This window comes from Diabrotica undecimpunctata, chromosome 3 (assembly GCF_040954645.1).
Source record: "Diabrotica undecimpunctata isolate CICGRU chromosome 3, icDiaUnde3, whole genome shotgun sequence".
Lineage (NCBI taxonomy): Eukaryota > Metazoa > Arthropoda > Insecta > Coleoptera > Chrysomelidae > Diabrotica > Diabrotica undecimpunctata.
The window spans coordinates 119,222,873-119,241,219 of NC_092805.1; the positions used below are offsets into that span (position 1 = coordinate 119,222,873).

General features: G+C 33.7%; 1 protein-coding gene across 11 annotated transcripts in view; it reads right to left on the minus strand.

Annotated features, from left to right (window-relative positions):
• shep (RNA binding motif single stranded interacting protein alan shepard) overlaps nt 1-18,347 on the minus strand; it is a 327,333-nt gene that overhangs the window by 66,038 nt on the left and 242,948 nt on the right. For all 11 annotated transcript variants that reach the window (XM_072526760.1, XM_072526759.1, XM_072526758.1 and 8 more), the window contains one exon: nt 14,228-14,590. In XM_072526760.1, the coding sequence (XP_072382861.1) occupies nt 14,228-14,452 (225 nt within the window). In that variant the 5' untranslated portion in view covers nt 14,453-14,590. The remainder of the gene's footprint in view (nt 1-14,227; nt 14,591-18,347) is intronic.

Below are 18,347 nucleotides of genomic sequence, written 5' to 3' on the forward strand. Positions count from 1 at the left end.
ATGTCACTAATCGAGAAACCTGGGGTTATTAAAACAAGCCAAGTAAGGTACTGTATTGCTCAAAGAGAATAAAACCCAGAGCGTGTATGTACTTAGGAAAGTCATATCTTACTTTCAGATTTCTGCGTGCAAGATGTGATTGCAGCTTATATCACTATATAGGTTAAGAGGAAGCGGTCAGACGGGATATAATCGTATGCTCTGCATACTTCCCAGGTTATAGAGCAGCAATAAATCCCCCTCCTATGGTGATTCAAAAAGTAATCAAATACTGTAGAAGCAATGGACTGCAATTCATCATCGGCTGTGATTCCAATTCACATCGCATGATATGGGAAAGCAAAAGAACCCATGAATAAGGTGAGTACCTTTTTAACTATATTCTAGGTGAAGGGATCATATTGAATAGTAAAGGAAATAGACTTACCTTTATCAACAAATAAAGTCAGGACGTTATTAATATAACTATAAGTGACTAAACAAATTAATAACAAAACTGGCATGTGTCGAGGATCCGTTTAATTCCGCGTTATTCCCAATTTAGGTTCTTGAACACATCTTCTACTGGAATAGTAAATAATTTTGGTGAGATAGTGTATCCCTGTCTAACTCTTCTTTCCGTGATTATTTTGCTTAGTTGAATTGTCGTATTATGTATTTTAGGAGTATTCTATATCTGGAACTAATCAATTCTTTCCTTCTAATACTGCCCAAATTCTATTATATGGAATCGAATGCCTTACTGTAATCCACGAATGGTAAATGAAGAGGTTCATTGTATCATTGTATCCGTATTATCTGTAGGTAGTGTAGTTCTATGGTACTATAACCTCTGCGAAATCACGCTTGTTCAACTATCAAACTTATTTGAGAGCCTGTTTGTAATTACTTTCATAAGCAGTATGTATTGATGTGGTAGCAGGCTTATTGGTCTGTAATTGTCTTCTTTCTTGTGTAGTAAAAGTAACTGCGCATTTTGCCAAGAGATTGGAATCGCACCCCCCCCTACTGCCTCCAAAGTAGTTTCACCTCAAACTGTAATCATCTCTTTTGTTATTCTGTCGTCTCCAAGAAATTTTTAATTTTTCATCTGTTTTAAGGCATTCTGAACTTCCTCGTTACTAATTTCTGGTAGTGTTTCAGATCCTACATTTAGTAATTACTTTTCTTCGTTTTATATCGTGGTTTTCGGGTTTTGCTACGCTGGACGAGTATAATTCTGTATAGTAATCTTTAACAATATTTATTATCTGGGTTTTGTCGTTTATAGCGATTCCAATTTTTGTCTTTTATCTGTGTATTTGTTGTCGGCTGCTATTTAGAATTTTTAATACTTTCATACTCTTGTGTTTCTCTATGATATTTTCGATCTTTTCGGTATTGTTGTCTCTGATGTCTTGTCTTCTTCTGTTTCTTATTGCCTCATTAAGTTCTTTATATTCTAGCGAATTTCGATCCACGCAGCTTATGTCCTTAATCTTCTGTTGTTTTTCTGGCGTTAGTTTATTATTTTTCGGTTTCGGCTTCGTATGGGTTTCTGTATCACTTTTTACCTTACATACAGGTCTTCTTATTATTGCGCCGTCACCTTTCGAAGGTTGGCGATCAAAATCGCAATTGTAGCTTTGGAAATTGATGCACGAAAGATTTCTGTGGATGAGCGGTCAAACCATCTTCTCTGGTCTTTCAGCCAATTTCTGGCGTCTTCCAACTGATCTTTTGCCCTGCACTTTACCTTTCAATAAGATTTGGAGTAATTCATATCGTTCACTTCTCAACACATGACCCAAGTATTGTATTTTTCTCTCTTTAATTATGCTGAATAATTCTTTTTGTTTACTTAAGCGCCGAAGTACCTCACCATTGGTAACTTTTTGTATCCATGGAATTTTCAACATCCGTCTGCATATATACTTTCCAAGGGAACTATTCTTTTTTCTGTTTCAGAGTCCATTGTCCAACTTTCACAGCCATATAGCAAAACTGAGAAAACGTAACATCTGATCATTCGAATTCTGATCTGAGCTCTAGACTGAGGTCTGATCTTGTAAAAAATTATTTCATGTTCATGAGTGTTTTCCTCGCTTGTTCGATTCTTGACAAAATTTCTTTTTTTGGATTACACTGGCTGTTAATATTTGCTCCAAAATATTTTATGGAAGTTACGTGGTCTATTATTTGTCCCTTGGCTTACAAATGTACATTTGTTGGTATCTTTGACAATACTAGAATTTTAGTTTTGGAAACATTTAGATGTAAACCGAACATTTAGCTGTGACGAACTACCGCCTTTATTATATTTTGTAGTTCTTGTGCGTTGCTTGCTATTAGGACGGTATCATCAGCGTACCTGATGTTGTCTATGCTGGTTCCGTTAATCTTGATTCCACCTTGAACCTCGTCTAATGCTTTTCTGAATATAGATTCCCAATACAGATTAAATAATAGTGGTGATAAAGCGCAACCTTGTCGCAACTCCTCGTCGGATTCGTATATCATTGGATGTTGTGTGCTCTATTTCAATTGTTGCCGTTTGGTGCCAATATAATTCTGAGATAATTCGCAAGTCTTGTTCGTCAATTTAAGTCGTTCTCTGAATTTCGATCATCTTTTTATGGTTAACGCAATCAAATGCTTTTCAATAGTCAATAAAACATGCATATACATCTATCTACATTCATGTCTCTGTATCGTTGTGTTAACACATTTAAGGCAAAAAGAGCTTCTAGTGTTCCCAATCCATTTCGAAACCCTAATTGAGTGTCACTCATCTGGAACTCACACTTCTTGTGTAAATTCGTGTATGTACATAAGGTACACCACTCTTAATTAGCAACAGGGATCCGAACTGCACAAATTGGGAAGGATACCGAACCAATTTGGAAGATAGAAAATACAATTAGTAATATCAAAACATGTTTAGATAATGAAAAAGCGAATGATCGAATCAGGATACTTCTATAAAAATCCCACACTATTTGTTAAAATAATCTTTTATGGAAAACGGTTTCCGGAATAGAAATCAAACCGTCCACAACAATTATAAAATGTAATTTTCATTATAATCAATTGTGGCTTTATTCCATAAAAACGTAATATTTAACTTAGATATGTCACAAGAACACAGTTTCAGAACCTTGAACTCAAAACAAGTTATCAATCGGAATAAGAAACACAAGTCGATTTAAAAGGATATTTTTCCACCAGATTAAGGGGCAACGTTAAAGAAAAAGGACAAAAGGAAACATGTATACAATGTGCATTTATTTTTATTGGGATAAACAAACTCAGTGTAATAGTTTGTTCATTTTATAAAATAGTAAGAAAGCTATGTCTTATCAATACAAGTTGCATAACAAAATTGTTCTGTGTTTATGTCATCATGAATAGGATCAACTATTCAAACATTAAAAATATCAACATTTAAATGCCTATACGTAATAATTCAGGTTTTGAGTATAATGAGTAATAGTGATAAGATTAATAAAATGTATGTATAATTATATTAATGTAGTTATTACTAAACTTTATTGGCTGATATCGTTTTATCATTATTATATTTGGTATTTCACCGAAGCTAGATAACGATTTCTAAGAAAAAATATAACTGAGTGAAATTATCGATAATAGGAAATACTGTAAATGCAGTAACACGCCCAATTTTAATTACGATCTAATAACAGACGTAATAATATTATAGGAAATAAAGCATTTTTAATTGAATTATAAATATTTTACTCATGTCACAGTCTACTAAACTTGGGTGGTTTTCTGAGCATGTTTTAAGTTATAAAATGTATTCTGATGTCAAGTACTTACGACCATTCATACCCAATAGTATTGTTTGAAACAGTATAACAAAATGCGGTGTCCAATACAAAAACATCAACACAACTAATGCTCTATCTACTTCTATTTTATGATTATATTATAAATTCGGTTGGGTAGAGATAACCAAACATGAGAGCTCCCACGTCGCATTGGATTAGCCTGGGCAGTGTTTGGTAAATTAAACTATGTGTTTAAATCGGATCTACCCATATGCCTCACAAGGAAAATCTTTCACCAATGTGTGTTACCCGTACTCAATTATGAAGCGGAAACATTAACACTTACAAAAAAGATATTGAACAAGATTCGCGTGTCTCAGAGAATATGGAGCACCAGATGTTGGGTGTCTCTCTGAGGGACCGAATCCCAAACGAGAAAATCATAGAACAAAAAAAACAGACGCTATTGAAAAAATCGCTAAAAATCAGAGAAACGATGGACAAAACGTATTGTCGAGTGGAGACCAAGGCATGAAACACTACGCAGCAGGGAACGCCAACCAACCAGATGGGCTGACGACCTGACTAACAGTAATATGGATGAATTAGCAGTAACTAGAGAAGACAGAGACATATGGAAAGACTGAAGGAGACCTATGTCCCGCAGTGGAGGCGTACACGTTGATGATAATGATCGCTGCTTAAATGAATTGCAGATTAAGTCTAGTGACAGAAAATCATTTCACAAACCTAAATAAGTCTAGTTGACCTGAAATCCTGAAAAATCAGACATTACACCAGCAAGACTAAGAATGCATCTTGAGAAGCAGATGACTTGAAGACCAAAAGTATCTAAACTTCATTCATAACTTCGGACCTAAAGGTGCCAGGGTCTTCTTTGAGGTACGATCGTAATTAATAAACTCTTCACGAATTTGTTCCTAATATATTCATTTGTTTACATTGTCTTCGTTTTGAGGTAATAATTCAAATGATACAGATGTCCCTTTGAGTTCAATCGGTTTAAAAATAAAATGATATACAGTTGGATGCTCAAATATGCGGACTTTTCAAATAAAAGGCAGATATCGAGCACAGTTTTTTTATCTTAATCTTGCCCAAGTACTTTCGCTCTCAGAGCATCTTTAGGGGCATCCAGCACGTCAATGAATGTTATATACATTAAATACATTTATACAAAACTAACACTATTCAAAGGACAAACAAGACAAACCATAAAATTGAAAATGTCAAAGCATTACGCAAGACCAACTGACCAACAGTGGAAAATGTTAAAATATACAACTGTGGAAATGGTATACGTAAATTACGAAAAGATATTTAGAGTGTAATTAACGCCAACAATAGATCAATTGATCACGAACAAGCTTGTTTAGCAGGTTATTGATGATTGAAATGTTAATATTAATTAAATAAATTAATAAAACTCTTAATGAATATACTCAGTGAAGGAAGTCTAAATATTCGTGCTGGGTCCCCTACGAGGTGAAGCTGCAATAAAATTTAAAAAAATCGGTTTAAATTTAGTATAATTTAAATTAATTTGAGTATTAAGATAGTGAGAGTTTTCATTTGTTTCTTTTATACTTCCAAATCTTCTAATAAATCCAACTCCAAGTAGTTTTTCTTTCTACTAATGTCATGTAAAATAGATAAACAGGTATTGATATTAAAATTATGTTTACTGGACAATAAGTGGTGACCAAAACTTGAAGAGTTTTTGCACTTTCTGATGAGAACTTCAATTTCGAACTTGGTACTCTTAAGCAAAATTGCTTTCAATAATGGTTATGATCCTAACATCATCAATAAGTTTCTAAATATAGCAAAATTTAAACTTAAAGAAAAGCTTATTTATTCATCACAATGCTTGCTTCAACCAAGTGCCACAAATAAAATATGGTTTTTAATCTTTACTTATATTAGTAACATTTCCAAAAAAATATCAAAACTTTTTAGTTCTATAATAGAAGACATCAAAATATCTTTCAAATCACACCACACTTTAGGTTCCTTTTTAATCAACACTAAAGATAGGATGAACACTATTGATAAGAGTCATTTTTATAAATTGAGATGTGATGATTTCTTGTGTAGGTAGAACCATTCGAAAGCTGTCTACTAAAATCACAGACCATTTGAACAGACCAAACTCTTCAAGCTTTGGTCACCATTTACTGTCCAGTAAACATAATTTTAATATCAATACCGGTTCATATATTTTACATGACATTAGTGGAAAGAAAAACTACTTGAAAAAAAAAATGTGTAGAAGAATATATCAACACTAACGAGTTAATAATGAGCACAGAGGCACATCATATATAATTAACTACAACAAGCACATACAAATCAGAATTAGATGTCCGAGGGTACCAAAATATCTCTCAAAATTTCAATCGAAATATAATCGAATATAAAATAGTTTCTAAGAAACAACTGATAAAGAAATAGCAGGTAATCTGGTAATATCCCTCTTAAAACCTAAAAAACAGTGAACGATTGAAACAGTCACAGTCAAATCAAAACAATTGAATTAACATAACAATGCTTTAGAACTATTCATAGACTGTACAAGTATTGAAAAAGTTCTTCTTCTTCCTCTTTATAAGCAATTCTGCTTGTTTATTAGCGGATTAATACCTCTATGGAAGGTTGTCGCTCCATCTTTTGCCCAATCGTCCAATACTTCTTCTGTCGATTGATGACCTATCTCTTGCTATTTTGACGACACGGGTCTCCCCCATTCTGGTTATGTGTTTATTCCATTCTTTTTTCTATTTAGTGTCCAGTCGTTTATACCCTATGTTACATTTTCTTCTAATGTCTTCACTTCTCTTTCTGTAATTCTTCTTAGTAATCTCATCACTGCCGTTTCCAGTAGCCTTTGTGTTGTGGCTGTGTCGGGTCGAGTTTCTGAGGCATAGATCGTTATTGGTCTTAGACTGTTTTATAAATCCTTGACTTCATCTCAGTGTTAATGTGTCTGCATCCTGCCAGTCTATTAGCTTTGTGTATTTGATCTCTCACTTCTTTGTTCAGGTCTCCATAACTGGACAGTGTAATTAATGAAAAAGTTAGAATGTATAAACTATACAAACAATTCAAACAGTAATGACCATAAAATTACAGCGCATATAGAAATGGCATACATTCTTTAAAAATACAGACATATGTTGCTACATAACGTTATGCGTATTTAATCTTCTGAACTGAGTGGAAGCAACAATTAACATAAAACACATGAGGTATGAAGTTTGAGATGGTTAGGAGGTATAAATTCTAGATTATATTGGTACAGGACGAAGAATTAGAACAAGAACACATGATGGAGAAACTCACGAAGATAAAAATAAACAGTACAAGAACTGTAGATACCTATAAGTAATAAATAATAAAAAAAGAATGCATGGATAACGAAGAAATGAAAGTATAAGTGGAACCAAGGTATAAAAGAAAGACAAAATACAATTATAACGCACCATATCATGTTGAGACGTAAACATGGACTAAATGAACGAGATATGGAGAAATGAAAAAAAGTTTAGAGGCGAACAGCCACAACAAATGTTATGAAACTGTTTAAAAACGAAACTGAAATACATGCCATGCAATGAGATATCCAAAATTTAGGCTCATCATCATAGTCATTATTTTGTTTTTCATCATTTAATTAATGATCTTTCTCCATTGATTTCGGTCAACTGTTGTGCCGCCCCAGTATACTGTTTGTCGAGAAGCTTTTTTGTAATGTCTGCTGTGGTGATCCACAGGCTTTCAAGAACTGTACAATAAATGGAAGCCTTCCTTGGACCAACAACCGCTCCATTGTAGCCGTCATCACACACATTTCAAAGCGTCTAAGCTAAAAGCAAAATTTAGGCTGCTCAAATGCAAATTGCAATGCGAAAAAAAAAAAATTAAGACAAACCAACATAACTGGCAGGGCTCTTTAGAAAAATGAATGAACTAGAAATAGACCATTAGGGCTTTCTAACAATTACGAGATTATATAGACATGTTTACTGATGATACCTGGAGAACGAATCCGTACAGCCAAAACCAATGTTGAAAAATTGCTAATATATTTTATATACTAAATGCAAAACAAACACCATTATTGTACACGAAGACTAAAATGTCTACTTACATATTTACCGATTTAATGCTGCAATATCGATTCACATATTCACTAAAGTCTAAAGTGTTTGTTAGAGTTCAATCGTAATGTTTGACATACGACGTTATTTTAAAAACTAGGAGTGTTTATATTAAGGTGAATAGCTTACTCCCTATAAAGTTATAGTGATACAAGTAACTAATAAAAGCATAGATATGTATTTGACGGTCGACTGGAAGTCGATAAGATAGTTATTGATAAAATGGTCCTTATACGACTGATAACTAGGTTAGTATAGAAGAATTCTATAATTAAAATGCCTTTTAATGGAGTTCAATGCGATTATGTACTCGATAATAAAAGTTTTCGAAACGAGTCTCGATTATGATAAAAATGTTTTTGCAAAACAAAACCGTACATAAACATATTCCGAGAACTGTAAGTTCCTGGTATTGTTAAAGTGTAGGTGATATATATATATATATACTGATTATGTCAAAATTAGATATGCATCATTGAGGTAATTTGAAAGATTAGTATTGTCAATTCAATAAGAAGTACATAAAAATCACGGAAAATTACAGCAGCCTTCAGGAAACAAATGCGATTACATATCACAAATTTCTATTTATGTCAGAATTACTTTTTCAATAAACGATATTCGTCAAAATAAACAGTACCAAAATCTATAAGATTAAAAAATTGATTACGCGAAGTAGCATTTGCCATATTTGGCTTATTAGTAATTTGTTCGGTAGGTACACGGTCTCACATTGATAGCAGAGGGATACTTGGAGATCTAAAGGCTTGCACAGCTATCATATAGCCTTGCGATCCTACTAAGATCATAGAGCAGGACAACTGTATGATAGGGGAATTAACTATGTCTTGAGAATGCCGCAGGCCACACCTGTCCGTTACGTGACCGTCTCCGATCATACACGGACAGGACGACTGTATGATAGGGGAATTGACTATGTTTTGAGAATGCCGCATTCCACACCTGTCCGTTACGTGACCGTCTCCGATCATACACGGACACTGCTGGCTATCCGGGACGCTGGTCGTTGATGTTTTATTATTTTTTATTATTTTCTTAAAACTGGGATTACGGTACCATGATAATAAATTCTTTTTTTCTTTTTATTTAGTACATCTTAAATGTTTCAAATTAGTTTATTCAAATGTAATAGAAAAAGATTTTATGTGGAAGCCACTTATAAATTAAAAATGTATTCGTGAATATTATTCATGTAAATTTTATTGCATTAGATACAAAACTTAACGGTATTTTACAAAATTTTTTAGTTTTTCCTTCTACACGATCCGACATCTTCATTTCAGCCTCATTTTTTAACAATCGCAGAAAACGCTGTTCAAGTTTAATCTGTTTTAAAAATTGTATAATCTTTATTATCTTATTTACTATCTTATTTATTATCGTATTTATCTTTAAAATGAGGCTAATTACGTTTAATAATTATTGTAAACAAATTAGGTGCGAATTAAAAAAAATATCTACTTTTTACCTAATTGACGCAGAATCACTTTTTTTCTTTAAATTCGTGTGAAAATTACAAACTTTTCAAATGCAACTTAAAAATAGCAAATTTTTTTGTGGTGTTTATTAAAAGTAAAAAATCTTCACCTTTCATATGGTACTCATAGTAACTCACCGTATCTTCATTATATTTTAAAAACAGCAAAACAATGCAACGGTTTTGCATTATTTTGTTGTTTTTGGAGCAACAAAAATTAATTTTTCGTGAAAGCACTGACAGAAGGAAGCGAAAACAGTTCTCGCAATCAACACATCAAAATTACAACTTTTTGTGTTTAGTAAAACCAATAATAACAACCAACAGAAAATATTCACATAATTGCTATCGACACATTTAACTTCATATTGCCTTACTAGAGGTCTCTAGTAGCATACTTTGGTAATTGTTTTTTCTATAATTGCCAGAGTAGTCGGTGCGTTTTGATTTAATTTGAGTCTTCTTACAAACTCTCTCTGATGACGGGTAGACCTAGAAACACGTGTTAGGGAGTGGTAAGAGACTTAAATTAAATCGAAACTCAACCGTCTTCGTATAAATGCTACAATTTTAACCAATGTGAACAGCTACATATATTTGGACAGAGCAGTAAACTCAACTATTCTACAAAGGTTAGACAAAGAATAGAAATTTCAAGGACCAGATTCATACATGCATTTTAATTAGTCTAGGAGCCACGGGTGCTCGAGTATGCACTTTTATGATTGCTACGTGAAAAACAATTGCAAAATAGGCATCCGATGAGGCTTTTCCAAGTAGAACTCAGCTTTCATTAGTGCGATTAGCTTTCAAAAACCTCTCATTTTAAAGGTAATTATTTCAGCATTCAAAAAAACTTTACCACTAAAAAGTTGCGAATTAATTCGTTTATAAGGGATTTAAACAAAATTAAGCTATAAACTTTGAAAATCTGGCTAATGGAAGTAAAAGAACATCTCAAAACGAATATTTTACCCTTTAGTAAATGTTTTTATGTTAATTTTTGACCAAGACATGCAACTTTTAATAATGCGCTCTGAGAGCACGGTCAGCTAGCAGCGAATGCGGGTGCGCGTAAATAAATTTTCATTATCTCGGCAAAAAATTAACACAGAGAAATTTGCCAAAGCTTAAAACGTTCGTTTTGAATTGTTCTATAACTTCCATTAACCAAACTGCCAACGTTTACGGCTCAGTTTTGTTTAAAACTCTTATAAAAAAATTAATTCATCACTTTTAAACGAAAATTTTAACTATAAACTGCTAGAGCTTTTTTATTTATAATGTTAAAGTAATATGCATCTTCGTCAAAAATTAGCATAGAAAGCTTAAAATATTCATTGTGAGTTGTTTTATAACTTCCATTAGCCAGATTTTCGAAGTGTATAGCTTATTTTTGTTTAAATCTTTTATAAACAAATTAATTCGTGACGTTTTAGTAAAATGTTTAATGTTAACTTTTTTATTAATAAAGGTAAAATAATTTTGCAAAATTTTTTTAAAGCTGAAACAATTATGTCTATAACAAATGTGTATTTTGCAATTGTTTTTCACGAAATTTGTGATAAATCCAGTTCTAACAATCGGATCAAAGTTTACCAAACGCCATTTTGTTAATTTTTTCAAAAGAAACAATTGCCATTTTGGTAAAATTCAATATCTCTAATAGTTTACGGGATACAATCATTTCAACAAGTTAATAATAAATTATCTGTCGGGTTTTCAGCCTGATACCCTTGAAAAATCGAATCTACGCACCAAAAAACATAAAAAACGTCAAAGGGGACATAAAAGTGCATACTCAACCCCCCTTGGCTTCTAGACTTTATTAAGATCATTTCAAGTTGAGCTGGTAATACTTTTACTCTATATGATCGCAGGATTGTTTAAAATGATGTAATTTTATTGCTTTGCTTGCTTTGACAACATTGGTTCGGCTCTAGCGGGAAATAGAGATGATTTTAAAAGTCGATATGAACAATGTAGTTAGTCGATATGAACAACGTCTATATTAAGGCTTCAAAAAACTTTAATTTCGTTTCGAGAAATGAAACCGTTGCTGTTCTCTGACCACAGAGAACAGGCAACGTCATATAGGTACTGGTGTTGTCCAAAGAACTACATACCATGAAAAACGCATCTTAAAGATTCGGCGAATCACAATCATTCACTATTTGCCCAGCTACTAACGTGTAATATGTAATAATAACTAATAGTTGCTGAAAATTGCTCGGTGTTATGTCTCCTTTTTTTTTCTAGCGACTTTTCTAGTCGCTAGAATATAACAGACCACTGGTACTTGTCTTCGTAGACTTTCACAAAGCCTTCGACACTGTAGAATTAGACAGCATTATAACTGCTCTGAACAATAGTAGAATAGATTACCGGCTCACAAAGCTAGTACAAACATTATACCAAAACGCCACAATGCGTGTAAAACTACATGATACCACCAGAGAAATTCATATCAAGCGAGGTGTGAGACAGGGCGACACTCTCTCACCTAAATTATTTATAACGGTTCTCGAATACGCCTTTAAAATACTAGAGTGGGAAAATAGAGGAATAAAAATAGATGGAGAAATGCTCAATCATCTGCGTTTTGCCGACGACATAGTAGTTATTACCGAAGATCTAGGTGAAGCACAACAAATGGTACAAGAATTAGAAAACGTATCTTCAACAATAGCTCTAAAAATGAACATCAGTAAGACCAAATTTATGACAAATTAAGTTCCCAGCGAACACCTAATCATCCAACATCAAGTGGTAGAATTGACAGAAAAGTACATATATCTCTTGGTCATGAAATCAGAATAGGCAAGGACAACCAGACCTGCGAATATCAACGACGAATAACACTTGTTTGGGCGGCGTATGGTTCACTAAGAGACATCTTTAAGAGCAACATCCCGATAGCTATGAAACGGAAGACATTTGACCAATGCGTTCTTTCTTTTGTGACATACGGAGCAAAAACTCTCACGCTCACAAAAACAAAAGCACTAAAAATGCGAGTGGCACAAAGGCGCATGGAAAGATCAATTCTCGGCGTGACAAAAAAAGACAAAATAAGGAATCAAGACTTAAGGAAAAGAACAGGTATCAGTGATGTCGTCGAACGTATAGCCAAGCTGAAATGGAATTGGGCAGGTCACATAGCGAGACTGAAAGACACAAGATGGACCAGAAAACTAATTGACTGGTGCCCACGAAAAGACAAACGCAGCAGAAGACGACCACCAACACGCTGGATGGACGACATTAGACGAATATCCCAGAAATGGCAACAAGAAGCACAGAACCGTGAAGAGTGGCGAAAAATGGGAGAGACCTATGTCCAGCAGTGGACAGAAGAGGTTGCATGATGATGATGATGATGTCTCCTTTGATTCGGATTAAAATACCGACTGACCTCAATAGCAACCCATACACACTAGTCGCTACTTGCAAAATAGTAAATATTTGCTATTCGAGACTCACCGAATATCACATATCTGTATTCGACTGAAGAGGTTAATTTTCTTCCTCTAGATCATTGGAACTGAAACATAAATGATCAGCTGCTAATGGTTCACGGTTCTTTTATCTCCTCACGGTTCTTGAATCTTACCAGAAAACTGCTATGATCAGTTTATGGTAAGATTAAGTTGTTTGGTTTGTAGTATTTTCAACCTCGCCTAATCTTCAAGTACTTGATCATCTTTTTGATCCTCCTCAAATCACGTATACACATTTTGTACAGCACATAGTTTTTTGCCAACAATACTTGCAGGTTCACGTTTTCTTTGACTATATTAACATTATAACTGTTGCTACAAAAATAGGATCTAAAGAGATGTTGAGTTCTTAAAGAAACACTATACCTTGTTTATCTATAATCTAGTATCTATTCTTATTAGGAATATGGGCCTCTCCCAATGGTCTCCTTTGTAGTATAGTATCTCCAACAATTTGACCCATTTTGACCCAAATACTGTTCAATCAATTCGATCACCTCTGATTTCTCCAATATTTTATGGTTAGCTGACTCCCACCTCAAAATTGATTTGGATATTCACCCATTTTTTAAATCCATGGATCTAGTTTTTATGAGCTGGATTGCATATGCGGCTTCTACCATATATTTAAGTTCTAGCCTATTCTTATTTTATTCATTTGAAAAAATGGTTTCAAATGTTTAATTGTTAATAATTTTTAAGTTTATATAGATATTGTATTGATGCATATTCTATTGTGAGCAATCCCTATTATATAGTATTATGTTCCATTAAGTTCCATGTTTCGAAGAATAATCATAATCTTTCAAGTTTGTTAATAAAGAGGATTTAATCTACTTCTTAGTGAAGCTGACACTAAATAATCAAAATTAAAAAGTGGAGATACAAATGAAATGTAACTTTAGATACGAAAAAGGTCGAAAAAAATCAGTACGGTGGCTCTTAAAATAAAATAAGAAACTTAATTTTTACAGTTTTCCTATAGGCTGCAGAGTATTGAACTCTAAAGCATAAAGATAAAAGAGAAACTTATAACTTTATATAGAAACAAGATACATGGACCATATTGTCGTAACTATTGGTGTTCCGCGGACAAAAGAAAGATAACGGAGGAAAATCGGAAAAATCGACTCATTAAGTCATGATATCAAGCTAGCTTGATATCATAAGAAGATAACGACCAAGAAGTAATACCAATTGAATAATTGTCAAAAAATTGAACGAATAAAAATGTAATGAATGATGGATCCAATACGTAAAATGAAAGTGAGTACTTACCGAATTAGAATTATTGTAATTGCTATTGGTGGTAGTACTATTAGGCGTGTAGGAATTCTGTGCCGGCGATTGAAGCTGTGCTTGTACTTGGGCTGGTTGTACCGTGTTCGGGTACCGTTGATAGTAGCCTGCAGGAGCAGCCGCAGGATGTTGGTGTTGATGTCCGGCACCTACGTTGCTCCATTGACCGCGATAAACGCCTGCCGTCTGGTGCTGAGTGGCCATGGGACCGCCTCCTACGGCACCTAAGCCCGCGCCGCACCCTTTATTATTTATACCTCCGCCGCCACCTCCACCGCCTCCAAACGGTTGCGTCGAGGCTGATGTCGGTCGGATGCCGCCAGAGCCGCCTCCGTTATTTGTCTAGAAATAAAAAAAGAAAACATTAATTCAAGCATTCATGAAATAATTACCGTTACAAAACATTTTAACAATTTTAAAATAAACATTTTAATTATATAGGTCACTGGTCTAATAAAACCTAAACCACTATGAATTTTAAATAACCATTATTCAAAAATTGAATTCGATCCACGCTACAGATGATAAAAGACAAAATTAGGAAACATGGTAATTTTGAAGATATCACTTAATTTAAAAAAATTTTAAAGATGTGAAAATAAAGAAAAAACCATGTACGATGTAGTTCCTAATGGAGACAAGAAATGGTGATCACTAGGGTTCGGATAATTATGCATTTAATATTGGTAAAATGTAAAATGCAGATACGCATTAAAAAGCCTAAAAATATGCACATGAATAAGGGAGATCCTTTGGGATTGTTCCAGCGCCAATTGCATCTTTAACTCGCTTTCAGGTAACCAGCGTTGATGCACACTGGCCCAGTGCTTTATTTTTTTAATTGTTGATCAATATGCATTTATCTATAAAAGTAGTGAAAATATGCAAATACACAAATGCAAAATGTAAATTAGCTCTGCAATTGAGGTTATGAGTGCAATAACGGACTAACATTAAAACGAAACGGAAAAAAAAGCGAAAATTCAGATCCACTATAACCTTGCTAAAAGAATATTTTTTGGTTTGAATGAATGGAAGTATGTTAGATATTACTTATTTGATAAATTTGATCAAAAATTTTGGATAAACATCTATATTCGATTTTTTAATGTGGGTTGGTCCACTTTGCGTTTAAAATATTTTTAGTTAATGAATGGGTTATCCCACAAAATAATTACACTCGATATTGCATCAAAGACTTTATCAGAACTTTATTCGCAGAATGTGCATAAAAACATCAGAAGTTAGAATGTCTAATCCTCTTCGTCGTCAAATAGGCCAATTACTTCACCACCGGCTGCTTGAGCTTAAGATCTCATGTTTTTATAAAATTCATGGTGTATAGGAGGTATCAATTCCATTAACCGAAGAAGGTCTCTTATTTTAGCTTCATTAATGATATTACCATTTGGATACAGAAGTGGCAATTCCATTGTATTCTTGGAAACAGCTTTCCCTTTATTAAGCTCCACTGTTTCAAAATAAACATCTTCAGTGTTCGAATACCTATATTGAAAAGTATTAGAAAAGTCTTTCCTAAACTTGGTTTTTGTTTCGGTTATATTACTTTCAAGCAATTTATTAGAAAAAAAAATTTGAATTGTCCATGTTTCTTACATCATCATTTTGGCTTTACAACCCTGTGTGGGTCCTAGCCTCCCCAAGAATTTTTCTCCAGTCGTCCCTATCCATCGCCTTCCTCCGCCAAGCACGTATTTCCATATTTCTCATTGTGTTGCGGTTTCCATGTTTCTTACTGTGTGCGGATTTTTCTTTCTAGCGTGCTTTATCACTGTATGCCAGTCTTGGGGTATAAATACATGTGGAAGGAATTACTTTTCTTTTTCTATTATAGCAAAATCTTGCTCAGATGGCAAGTAAGAATCACCACTTAGCAGTTTATTTCTTCCACGGTAAAATCTGGAGATAAATCTGGTTATATAATTGCATAATATGACATTTTAATATTCCGATTCTAACCGCCACATTGGTTAGAATGCATAATAAGTCCTCTTGAGGACTTGTAGAGGCGAAAGTTTCATCCCACACAAACATAAATGAGTTGTTAGTTTCTATTTCATGAATACTGAAGCAGTAGGTCCATAATTGCTGCTTATAACAAATTTCTGCGGTAAGCACAGGTGTACGTAAAGTCTTCAAAAGATGACCGACGCGTTTCCTTTTTTTGTCATTTCGGTGTCTCTTTTTAAAGAATCTCTAGCACTCTTCGCCTTCTTTTGACGAAGTTTTTTTTCAGTTTCAAGTTGTTTACTTGATTCACTATTGGTTGCCTTTATTTTGAATTCAAATAAATCACACTTCTTACAAGAGTCAGTAATTGGTGGGTAAAAGTGTAAATTATATTCCTTGTTTAACGTTTCTCAGAAAATAAAATAGGATAGGGGATAGAACAAAATAAATATATTTCACAATAATTAAATGTCACAATGACCATTTACTATGCAACTGATTTTAACTAGACAATTAATATTCTACAATTAAATATATTTTGAATTTTTGTAGGTTAGTCCGTTATTGCACTTACAGCCTCAATTATGCTTTTGAAGAAATAGTCACATAAACTACAATGAATCATTGAAATAAGAAAACAATAGCTGACAATATATCTACAGATAAAGAAGAACTAGATACTACTATTAATTAAATCAACCGAAACCGGAAAAGTGGCAATGGAAATTATCTTTAGAACTTCCTTCCGATATGTTTTTTAGATTATATTTTGCATTATTGTGTTAACACAATGTTTTCTTAGAGCTGAACCGTGTTTCCGATTGTCATAAGAAAATCTGCAGTGTTCGTTCATTTCTACGATAAAGAAGTATCGTAGATTTAATTTGGATAAATAGAAATGAGACAAATCTGTTGAATTCGACGTTGGTCACTTTATTTTCGTTTTTAATTATCATGGAAATACACCCAGTAGACAAAATATATGCTTAGGATGAGATGCTCACCTAAAACTAGAAAAACTAATTTTATTATTTAATTATTAATTACCCACCGCGAAAAGTGGAAAGGATTAGAAGAAGCCAAAAAGAGATGTGATCGGAGCAGTAAGATTGTAAAAATACTTTAAGATTTATCTAAAATTAAAGAGGACGGTTACGAAAATAATGAAAATTAAGCATCCATGTGTTTACAACAATAATAGGAGTTGCGTGACTCATAACCAATGAAGCCATTCATCAAGAGGCCGAACTAACATACGTCAAAGATGATATCAAAAAGTGCGCGGAAAAACATACAGAGAAACTTAAAAAACATCCGAATGTGCCCAAAAAGTTTAGTAAATAAGCCGCATACAGTTCGAAGGTTAAAACGAAAAGTTCCATAAGAATTAATTGATTAATACTAAAGGTATATGTATTATGTATAAATAGGTGTCAAAGATAGTCAATACTGAGGACTAAATTTAAAAAAAGGGGTGCGCATCCTGGGTGGAGAAGATTCGACAATACTAGAACGTCTCAGCAAGACTACTGAGATCGTAAAAAGCATCAAGCAGAAGAAACTGGAGTATTTCGGACATGGAATGAGAGGTCCCAAATATAGGTTGCTACAAAATATCATGCAAGGAAAAATAGCAGGCAAACGCAGTCCAGGACGAAGAAGAACCTCATGGTTGAAGAACTTGCGAGATTGGTATGGTCTTAATACAAGCATGCTATTTAGGGTGGTAGTGAATAAAATTAAGATAGCTATGATGGTAACCAACGTTCTGAAAGGACATGAAAAAGAAGATGCGCATCACTGGATGCCTCCCTGCATGTCATAATACTTGAATTGTCCGTCATATTACTTATTGTCTGTTATCTACCTAAATAATATTGTAAGTACAGGGGTGCTCAGACTTGTAGTGTCTGCGATCTATCACAAAATATTTTAAAGACAAGCGATCGACTACCGACCACTACAACTAGACTGGAGCCTAGATACTAAAATAGGTGGATTTCTGAAAATACTTGTATTGTAAATGCTTATATGTAAATACAAACTATAATTAAGGCATCTAATCAGGCATGTAATCTGTAAGCCTAATGTGAGATACTCTTCCGTATTTCGTGTTTTAAATATTTCT